General features: G+C 33.3%; 1 protein-coding gene across 2 annotated transcripts in view; it reads right to left on the bottom strand.

Moving 5' to 3' along the window:
* Positions 1-16: 16 nt before the first annotated feature.
* The window catches only part of CCDC73 (coiled-coil domain containing 73), a 115,784-nt gene continuing 104,070 nt past the window's right edge, over positions 17-11,730 (bottom strand). Inside the window, exons 14-18 of one of the 2 annotated variants that reach the window (XM_033120419.1) lie at positions 10,804-10,935; positions 9,343-9,529; positions 6,748-8,244; positions 4,802-4,935; positions 17-429 (exon numbers count right to left, since the gene is read on the bottom strand). In XM_033120419.1, coding sequence (XP_032976310.1) covers positions 211-429; positions 4,802-4,935; positions 6,748-8,244; positions 9,343-9,529; positions 10,804-10,935 — 2,169 coding nt within the window. In that variant the 3' untranslated portion in view covers positions 17-210. Of the gene's footprint in view, positions 4,936-6,747; positions 8,245-9,342; positions 9,530-10,803; positions 10,936-11,730 lie in introns of both variants that reach the window. The other variant, XR_004424382.1, reaches the window with a different exon arrangement.

Here is an 11,730-nt window from a genome sequence, read left to right as displayed (position 1 = left end):
AGAACTCTGATGAAAGGGTATGGGAATTGGATGCTAAGCAGCCTTTGCTATCTTAAATGCAGCATTTGCTGAACGAAAACAGTAATACAATTTTATCACATCAGAAAAAAATTGGAAAAGTGAGTACATCTGTAAAGCTTTAGATGTAACAGTCATTTTGCTGTAGTCAAAACCACATCAGTATTTCGGTTCACCATTGAAAGCATTATTTTAATCTGTTGTTTTTTCCAGCATCTTTTCTGCTTTTCTTTTTTTAGATTGGTAGTCATTTTCTAAGGTTAGAAACTTTTCAGTTTTGTTTATTTGATTTGTTACCAAGCTCTGCTGGTCATCTTCACAAGTAAAAGACATAGTTAAATCAGTAATGTCTTTAATCTTGATTGCCTGAAAATGGCTTTGTAGATTTGATTTCAGAGGTTTTGCTTTCACCTAGGAAAGACCACATATGTTTTACCACTGAAATTATATTCATTTTCTAAACACTCATCAACAAAAGAGTTTAAAGAAAATCCTGAAGCTTCTGTAATTATGAGCATGTAATAAGGCTACCATTTTCTTGGCTAATTTCCAACAAAACTACCTGAGTAGTTTTGGCACCAAAAAATGTGAATTTGTGGGCTTATGTAGTAACTTTTCAAGATTCCTAATATACTCCAAGTATGCCAACAAACGTTTTCTCAAGAGCTTGCACTGAAAGAAACGATATTTAAAACATGCAGATAAAAATCTGTTTTGTCTTCTACTCCCTTCCTTCCCAAACATGTCTATGTTTTGTATCTTCTATTGAAGCCAGGGGAAAATTAAAAATGCTAACAGAAGTAAACTGCCATATAAAAACTGCCTTTTACTTCATGTTTCCTCTCATGCTTCAAAGCAGCATTGTTGGAGAAACAGGAAAGAGCAATGCAGTACTTGGAAGTTGGCATGTTCCCAAGGCACTGTATTGGGTTATAATACTGTGTTAAAAATGTTTTTCATTTTCAGGTTTCCCCCTGATAATATTAATGGAAATTTAGAAACTAGAGAAAAGTATAAAGTAAAAATCACTAGTAATCCACTATCCAGAGGCCTGCCAACATTTTGGTAATGTTTGCTGCTAGTCTTTTTTCCTATTTTTAGCATATTTGATTATTCTATAGAATTTTATATCTTGGTTTTTCCCTCTGAGCTGTTTCCTAGGTCATTAGAATTCTGCATAAACAATTGTCAGTGGCTGCAAAATATTCTCTTTTATGGATATATGATAATTTAACTATCTCATAATTGAATATTCACTTCATCTCTATCAAATAAATGTGAGTTAATTTCTTGAAAAAAAATTGATTACCATTTCTGTTAAAAGGGAATATTACATTTTAGAAATATGGAACAGGATAAGAATTACATTAAAATCACCCAAGATTCCAACCACCATTAAACATTTTAATGTAAGTATTTTGGTCTCTTCTGTATATATAAACTTAAAATTTTTGAATCACATATTTGCTGTGTTAAAAACATTTTTAGCATTTCCCTCTATTAAGTCTGTTAAGAGCATTGCTCCATTATATGTTCCATAATCTGAATATATTGTTGAACATTTAAGTTGTTGGAAAACATTTATTACAAATTACGCTATGATGAATGTCATTTTTTCATAAGTCTTGTGAAAATCTTTTGAGTATTGCCTTACATTAAAATCTTTTCCAATTTGACTGATAAAAGTAGCATGACAATGTTACGAAGTGAGATTACATAGTAATATTTTTCACTAAGGATTGCTCTTCATGGCTCCTGAGAATTCTCCAGTCAGCTACCCATCCCCTCAAAGTCCTAGCCTCTGGTCCTTGGGATGATGCTGTGTTCATTTCAGTCTGATTGCCTGTGTACTTATAACAGACATGAAAACAAAAGTACCAGCACAGGATTGCCAAGAGACTTTAGGCAAGTCATTTAACTTTTGTGGGCTTCAGTTTTCTCAAAAGCTCCTTTTAGTTACAAAGTACTATTGTAAAGAATAACTGGTAATGGATAAAAATGTGCATAAATGTATACTTCTGATAATGTCTGGCATATAAGTGTTCAACATGCTTAACTAACAGGGCCAAAATGAATATACAAGTTACTCATGCAATACTGATACGGAAAAATAGATCAAATCTATACCTAGGTTGCTACTGATTTTGAAGTTAAATGACTGGTGTTCTGTATAGTTTAACTGTCTTATTCTGCCATTTGCTTGATGCATTTTGGTGCATTTGACATCAAGTACAAATTACCTTGTTTTCCAAAACCTTGATTCTTTGACTTTTTGTCTTAATGATGATGGAAATGAAGGAGACATTTACACCTATCTGCTTCAGTTTCTTTCTCCTTAACTACCTACTTGGTGAGAGGGGCAAGATAAGGGATTGGCTGTAGAGATAAACAAGATGTAATGTAGATTAAAATTTTATATTTAACGAAACTTGCCCTGTGTAGCTTACTTGAGGTTTTGCAGCCTAATTTTACAAGCAATAATTCCAGACATGTTGCCACATATCTTTGCGCCTTCCTTTCCTATATTCTTTTAAAAATCACTTACCTCCTAATCTCCTCATTCTGCCTGATTCAAAAGATCTCTGCCCTAAAATTTCCCCCAGCCTGGTGCTAGTCCTAGGGGTTGCATTTTAAAATTTAACTTAAATGAACCCAATTCAAGAGGATTCCTAGGGAGAGTATGCATAAAAATATATTGAAAATTATAAAGAATTTCTGTTCCCTTTCTGGTTATAAGTCTTCATAAAATCCATCTGTCTTCATTTAGAACAAGGGTTGGCAAACTTTCTGTAAAGAGCCAGAAGTAAATATTTTCAGCTTTGTGGGCCAAGTGTCACCCCTCACAACTGCTTCATTCTGTCATTGCACCACAAAAGTAGCCATGGGCAGTTGGTAAAGGAATGGGTGTAGCTGTGCTCTAACGAAATTTTACTGACTAAAATGAGGCAGTGGGTTGCATTTGGCTCACCAGCTGTCATTTGACAGACCCTGATTTAGACAAGTATAAAATATTAAGGAGCAAGTAAATAGGCTTCACAAAGAGACTAGATTTGTCTGGTTTAATGCAGGGATAATAGCATTTTCAGTAGACTAGGCAAAAGCATAGATCTGCTTTTAAGCCCCACGTTACATGTTAATTGGTAATCATGCTGCTTGACACACAGTGATAAGCATCCAGAAAATGTTTAGCCACTGAGCTGAATTTGTTTTACATGCACTAGTATTTTGAAAGGAAACATTTTTTTCTATTATGAAAGTTGACGAAGTAGATAGCATTTGACTAAGAGGCAAGATATCCAGTCTGAGTCCATCACAGATTGTATCTTAATACTTTGGAAAGTTATTTCACATCCATGGCACTGTTTCCTCATCTGTAAAATAGACGTACCTTACAGGACAGGACTGTCATGGGAATATTTCTTTGAAAAAGTTTTAATTCTAGAAATGTAAATTCTCAAAAACATTAATTGCAGGAAAAGCATTAGGAGTTAGATACAAAGAACTTCCCTATTGCCTTAATCATAAAAATGGGCTTGAAAGGGAGATGTGAAATTGCCACCTGAAACTGTTTGAAAATAGGACAGTTATTGTAAGTGTTAAGTATTCAACCAAATTAGAAATTATTGGCTAGCTTTGATATTCTCAAGCTTCCTTTTTGCGTTAATTCTGTGACTTACCCAGTTGGTCAAAAATTTCCCAATGCTAGGTTTCTATATTTTAAAGATACACACTTGGACACATCAAGCTGCAACTATTTGTTGCCGAGCGCAATTATGAAAAGGTGAAAGGTAGATCCTGACTTTAGTTTCAACTCTCTCAGAGGAAGAGTTACACTATCTCAGTGGAGGTTTCTCGTATTTGAAAAGGAAAATGAAATATATGGTTAAAAGCTGTTACATGTTAAGGCTGTGTTAGTCCTATAATTTTCATTTTATATGTGCAAAAGGCAAAGTTGTTTAACGTGCATCTCTAAAATTTAAAATATACGGTAATTTTAAAATGTGTCACTGCAGTTTTTTAAAATAAGTAAATTTTCCTAACCTTTTTAGGTTACTTTTAGCAGTTATACCTATAACTGTCTTGTTTTTTAGACTTTGAACAACACAGCCTTTTTTGCACTAAAGTTTTACACACTAAGATAAAAAAACTTACACATTTTACCAAAAAAAAAAATCTGTCAGCTGTAGTTAGTTGCTTTTGATGCGACAAATGGACTCTTGGAGCCATATAATCTCTACAAATACTTTGCTTAATATTTACATCCATACTTGATACAGTCATGAATATTTGATCCTTTCATATACTGTGTTCTAATTGAAATAATTAAAAGATACACTTCTTCCTTTCAGAGTCAGTTTCTCAAAATGTCAAGTACCTTAAGCACTAGTAAAAACGAATGTACATGATTAGATTATTTAAGGAAACCTTTATTAAAATAAATTTTTAAATGCTCAAACTGGTGAACTTTTTTTTTTTAAGTTCAAATAAATGCTTAAATGGCACTATTCCTAAATTTAGGTGACTGAAAAATAGAAGTATATAATACACTACCTCACACTCTCCTTCCCAGAACAGGCTGGATTATATCTATTTGATTTATACACTGTGACTTTTTCCTGCTGTTTTCTATCAACCTTAATTGTGAAAAATGGTGCCATGTTGCCCTCTTGATATTATTTTGGAGATCAGTTGGGTCTTAAAGCATCCAGATGCATACAGTTCTACACATATCTGTAGAATTAGCTCACTGAGGTCTGCTTGGCAATATTTTTAATTGACTTACATGTTCTGTGGGAAAAGAAGAATCATAAAAAGTTTTTGCAATTGCATTCCTCTCTTCACTGGGCTCTCCCTTGGGATCTGGATGGATAGTCGAGTTATTCAAAGTGTCAGCAACTCTGTTAATGCTGGTAGTATCTGGTTGACAAAGAGGAAATGACAACAACTGAATTTTATTCTCCAGGCACTCATTTTAGTGACTGAACTTGTTTTTCTCTAATTCTATGCTTTTGTAGTTAAAAAAGTAACAATTTCTATTTTCTTTTTACTTTGAACATTTTAGTTTTCTATATACTTTGCTTACATTAGGCATTTCATTTCAACAAAATGTTACTTTCTAAACCTGATTTCACATTAAAATGAGTGAAATATGGTATAAATATCTTCTAAAACAAAATAACACGTGAACATTTACAGTGAACATCTTACCAATTCAGATTAATGGGAAAAGTCTGCACCAACTGAAAATTTTACAAAGTATATTTAAAGAAAATGGCACAGAAAGAAGCCCAACAAAGGGCTGTTCAGTAGGAGGTCATTGGGCTCTAATAAATAGATAAAAATAACTTAGAGAAATATGTCTACTTTGAATTAGACATCTCCCCTCCATTCTTACTATTTACATAATTGAGATTTAATTTAGAAGAAAGGACCTGTGAAAATGGTAAACATTAGACCAGCATTTGATAACCACAGCATTTGCCAGACAAAATTAATGAAGTTAATACATTTTATTAGGAAATTTAAGAGCTTGTGAAATGCAATTTTACAGTGTTTTGGTGTTTTCTATTTTTCTCTACATTACTTCTCCATGCTAGTAAAGAAGAAATACTCATTTTGCTTTTAGTTCTCAGTTTTTTTAAAAAAAATTTTCTGTTTTAAAAGAAGCCTGTTAAGTTTGAAGGCCATGGAAAGCTTTCCTTAAAATCTGCATTTCTTCAATGGGTCTACATGCATATTGTTAAACAGGCAAAATCCCTTAAATCTAAGACTGTCTTTAACAACCTATGAGATTGCTATTGGCAAGGTAAACAAATTTTCCTCAGAATCATTATTTCTAAAACTATTGCTCATTGTTACCTTGAAGTTACACTTATACAGCACCTATACATGATACGTATTATATTTTTATGTTTAATATGAAAAGTTTCAGATACACCAAAGTTGAGAGTATGAATTTCAGTGTACCCATTACCCAGCTTCAAAACCCATCAATACTAAGTCACGTATTTCATCCATTTACCTCTCCCCCTATTTTTTTTATTCTAGTGTATTTTTAAAGCAAAACTTGGACATTATGTTATTTCCTGTGGTGGTTTTAAGGAATAGAACAGTCTACAAAATATTTTAACATTTGAATATTAATATAGGTACATAATTATTAAGAGGTTCGATTTAAAGAGGTTCAGTGACAAATGATATGAAATGTATTCATGTTACACCTCAATATTGTAAAACGAAAGAACTGGATATGGTGCTGGTGAAGGGACAGATGAAACAGAAAAATGAAGGAAAGGGAGAAAATTGGGGGGAAAGCAACAAAGTGGTTCTGAAGTTTGTTTTTTTTAAGGAATAAACTTGCACACTGGCAGAAACCTTATCAACAACTTCACTGCATTTGCTCTAGGAAGTAAAGGCACTTAGATTAGGTAGCTGTTCCTAATTTAAAAGGAATCACCTGGACCTGTGGTTATTTTCAATTCCTTGATTTTTTTTTAAATCTCTAAAGTGCAATAGCATGTCACTACATGTTGATAATACTAGTTCAGATTTATGTGAAAAGAAATCCACTTTATTCAAATAAAACTTTTACTATTTTTACATATACACGTATGTGGATTTAGGTTTAGGCAAAAAAAAAAAATTTTCATTTTAAACAATCGAGAAATTTTACCAAAAATACGAAGTAGAAATAGAAATTTTAAAAGAAAACATAATTTGTTTTCTTACCTGGTCCAATATCCTTCCTGATTTCGTCCATAGCAGCATTTTTACAAAGTGTCATAGAAACATTCTTTTTGTTTTCTGATGGACCTGTTGATCTCTCTTTCAGCAACAAAGGAATGCTACAAGTTGAAGTGCTCACTGTTTGACTTTCAATTTGATTTACTTTTGACCAAGAACTAGGGTCTAAAACATTCACATATACTGGAGTTTTCTCAGTTTTTTTATCTGAAGTTGAAAGATCAAAGGCTGACCTTCCACTTCTGTTTACTAAATCTCCAGATGGCTTTATGTGAAATGAACATGATTCTTCCAGCTGCCCCTCACTGTAAATTTTTCCTGAAACAATGTCATTTAATGACTCTGTTTTCTCTGTATTATTTAACAATGTATGCTGTCTTTCATTAACATCCACAAAGAGGAAGAGGTCATTTTCTGCAGCTTCAGTTATCTGATTCTCATCAGTCTGACTCTCTGTATTGGAAAACTGTACTCCTGTGAAAACAGCAGTTTTCATATCTTTGGCTTGTGAAGCATGTATGTTCTCGTTAACCCGAAGATGGGAAGTGTTCACATTGTTTTCTAAACATCCCAAACAGTCCTTAAATTGACTGTTTTGTGTATCAGTCAGATTTTTACACCTGGCTGTTTCCCCGGGGCTTGAGTTGAGTTTCACCAACACAGGCATAATACTGACATTTTCATCTGAATTCTTAAGTACGCTCAAATTATCACTGACAACAGCAGATGAAGTGGGGTGGTTGATTGCTATGTCACAGGGAACAGTCAGTTCAGGTTTCTCTGAAGTATCGTAACAGACTTGCTGAACATCCGAAATTTGTTTAAATGGCAATGTGCTGCACTCACTTTTTTTATTTAACAGTTGTACTTGTTTTATTTTACACTGTTTATCATCTAAGACGACATTACTTGAATCGTGTAAACTGTATTTCTGACACTGAACAGTATTCTTTTCTACATCTAGAGATGAAACCAAATCAGCTTTGGTTTGGTCACTGTTTGTAACTTCCTTCTCTGTGGCATTTTCTTGAGTCCCTGGAAGCAATCTGAATTGTTGTTTGAATAGTTCATTTTCAGAAATACCTGTTTTATGATTTGTATTGTGAGCCATCTCATTTAAGATACTGTTAAATGATGTTCTGTTACTTCCAAACTCTAGATGTACATCTGCATGGTAAAGATCTAATCCCTCAGTTCTTTCTAGGCGTATCTTCTCTGTTTCTATTGATACACCTGCCACTAAAAAGGAACTATTTGGTGATTTAAATTCTGTACATCCATTGTTTTTTTCCAAGTCCATCTTGTCTTTTACTTCTGCAGTAACTGCTTTTCTAAAGTCAATAACACTCAGGGTTTGTCCTTGACTAATTAATTCTTTTTCTGTGCACAGAGGTTTGCTTAGGGAGATTTCACTTTGAATTTCTTCCTGAGGTACAGTAATATCAATTTCGTTCTTGGATATTTTTTCAAAAACCTGTGAATCTATCATGATGAGAACACAGTAAACTTTTACACACTAAGTTTGCTTTTATAAGATATGTATTACCTTATTTTTATAAAAACATACTTAGCCTTAAATATTTCATTGGCCAATTATTACACAATATTACACAAACATAATGACACCAGTTTTACCTAAATATTAAGTTCCCTTTTTTATAATAAGCATATATTTTAGCATGCTAAAATATTTGGCTCTATCCCTATTAAATTTTTATTGCATAAAAGCAAAATAGTTTAGGTTTAAAATGGGAGAAATATGTTGAGGGTATTACAAAGTGGTTTTTATTTCCCTAGTCTGTTGCTTCCTTTTAGGCATATAGTATAATTCCATATAAACACATAGCTCATTAGATAAAAATCAATTTATCTTAACAGATTATACTATTAATTTCTTTTAGTACTTAGATCCAGAAGTTGCTAGCTGGTTTCTTCAAGACTGACAATCATCATTTGTTTATTCAGTACCTTGTAAATATTTTGGAATTTGGAATACTCTTGGGCAAGTGTGTAGAATATCTACTTAAGACATTTATTTTGTTCATCTAGGTTCCAACGATAGATTTCAAAACTTCAGTATGGTTCCAATCTAGAATACTAAAGTCAGGGCTTGCAGGGCTTAAGTCCAGTCATTCTCTCTACAACATCTCCACCAAGTGGTTGTTCACCCTAGGTTTGAATACCTTCCAACTATCAGTACTGTCTTTAAACATCTCTTTCAAGACGGACAAATTAGTACATTATTTCAGTGGTTACAGAAAGGTCATTTGAACTAAGAAAAGTGCTCTAGGTCTGGTCATCAGAAGGTTATCGGTAGCCCATAGCATATTCTCAGCAAAGCAGTAAAGGCAGAAACCAGAATGCAAAAAGCAAAGAAGTGATGAGAAGCTAAGGCAGAAATGTATTTTTCTCCCAAAAATTTTGACTGTAAGGAATAGCTCTCAGGAAGCCGGCTTTATTATACATACACAAAAAAAATATTTCTCCAGCTACACTACAAGGTCCTCAAAGCAAAGACTGTAATTGCTAATCCCCAAAAAGCTCAATATACAAATTAGAAAATGTCTATTATCTTGTTACCTTTTATAAGTGAGCCTTCTGTAAGTGAGCCTTCGTTTCCCTCCTTTTCTCTGTACTCAGTATCTAAACAAACACTCACAGTATTTTCTTCCCTTATTTCTTGCCCAGAATTATATTTCTGTATGATGGTATTTTGTGATTTTCCCACTGACATTTCACTGTTTTCAGTATTTACTTCTGGAAGATTCTAGTGTAAAATGGAAAAGATCCCTTTAATGTAAAAACATTAAAAACTATAAACACATTTTTCTAATAAAAGTGGAATCTATTTCAACTCAACCATTCGACAATTTCTACTTGAAAGCCAAATGCTTATTTTTTACTAAATATACTCTAAGTAACAAAATCACTTAAAGTTCATTTTGTATAATCTATCATATTTAAACAAAATGGAGAGTTAAGATATTTTCATATGTGCATTCCACATTATTAGATAATAATACATCATATGTACTAAAAAGAACCACTCCTTTATTAAAAGCAAGGTAGTCATGACAGGCAAATTGTTTCGAGTGTTTGGTATTTTTATGTCTTTAAAATAGACTCAGTTCAACATCCTTTTATTCCCCCTGTATATGGAGCACATATTCCATGGAAGCACTGCACTAGGCTTTGAGATCCAATGATGAACAAAAAAATACTCAAAAACTTCCAGTCCAGTGGGAAGATAGGAAAAGAACAGGCAACTTTAACGGGAAGGAAGCACTCCAGGGAGAACAAATGGCATATACAGGTGCTTAAAAGCAAGCAAAATTACAGTCTTTTCATGAACTACCTGTGGTTTACTTCTGCTAGGAGGAGCGTGGAGAGAATGGCAGCGTGAGGGAAGCTAGCCTAGGTCATTAAGGGCCTAGTATATAGCATGCTAAGGAGTTCCAGCTCTACCAGGAAGACAGTGTGAAGTCACGGGTTTTAGACAAGGTGATGAACATGAGCTGACTGATGACTTAAATGTAAGCCCTGAAACCATAAAACTCCTGGAAGAAAATGGACACAGTAAACTATCTTGAGTAATATCTTTTTGGATGTATCCCCTCAAGCAAGGAAAACAAAAACAAAAATAAACAAATGGGACTTCATCAAGCTAAAAAGCTGTACAGGAAAGGAAAACAAAAAGCCAACCTACTGCATGGCAGAAGGTATTAGCAAATGATAATATGCAGTAAGGGGTTGGTAACCCAAAATACACATATAAAGAAATCATGCAACTCAGAAAAATAGACCCACTGATCAAAAAATGGGCAGCGGACATGAAGAGACATTTCTCCAGAAGATATACAGATAGATGGTCAACAGACATAAAAAGATAGAATCATCAAGGAAATGCACATCAAATAGCACCTCACACTAGTGAGTGTGGCTATTATCAAAAGTTAACATGTCAGTGAGGATGTGGAGAAAAGGGAACCCTTGTCCTGATTTCTTTTAACAATTTGATTCCCCAACATACTTGAATTTTACCTGACACTTGTCTTCCTTAAACTTTTTCGGATCACAGAATTCATTGTAATGTTCTTGTAACTTAATATGAGTTTCTTTAAGTGATGATAACTCATTTTTAATCTCATTAATTTCTCCATTAAGTTCTTCAACCTAATATAAAATTCAATCAAAATGAGTACATACATAAATGTGTTTCATATGAAAATGCTTTATTAACACAAGTTTTGGGAAATAGTAAAAAATGAAAACAATCCCAAAGTAATTGCTAAATTTCTTTGCTAAATTTAAGAGGTACCATTTTCTGAACTGTGCTGAGTATTTAATAAACAATTTCATACTCATAAAAACCCTATGAGGTATTTTCAGTCCCCAGTTTACAGGTGAGAAATGTGAGGCTCACAGACATTAAGTAACTTACCCAAGATCAGGTGGATATAAAGTGGTAGTCAGGATTCAAATCCAAAGCTGTATCTAGGGGTTGTACTCTTAACTACTACATTAAATGACCTCTTGTTACAAACGAAAAATTATTTTTACTAAAAATTCTATATAAGTTATACCTTCATTGCTTTTCTTAAGTTTTATTTTCTTGTTGCATATCAGATACACAGATTTTCACTAGATGAAGAGTAAGTACTGAGCACTAAGTAGTACAATAGAAACTGACTCTTCAGCCTAATATTTACATCTATAAACTGGACTTTCACTGGCTATAAAATTTCATAATCTTTTTCTTGGGGGAGTACTCTTTCATGAGGACCTTAAATAGGAGATAAAGTTCCACTGAGGAGATAAATACAGGTTTGTCATGAAAGATTATAACAGTTTCTCTTGGACAATTTTTAAACTACCAAAAATTCCACAAATGCATATAATATTCCTTATAGAGGCTAACAGATTTGAGCTCACCTATTACTTTCCCTTCATTTTATCTGATTTTAACCA

Source organism: Rhinolophus ferrumequinum, chromosome 11 (genome assembly GCF_004115265.2).
Source record: "Rhinolophus ferrumequinum isolate MPI-CBG mRhiFer1 chromosome 11, mRhiFer1_v1.p, whole genome shotgun sequence".
NCBI classification, from domain to species: Eukaryota; Metazoa; Chordata; class Mammalia; order Chiroptera; family Rhinolophidae; genus Rhinolophus; species Rhinolophus ferrumequinum.
Note: the sequence above shows the minus strand (reverse complement) of the source record. Positions and strands in the feature narration are given on the sequence as shown.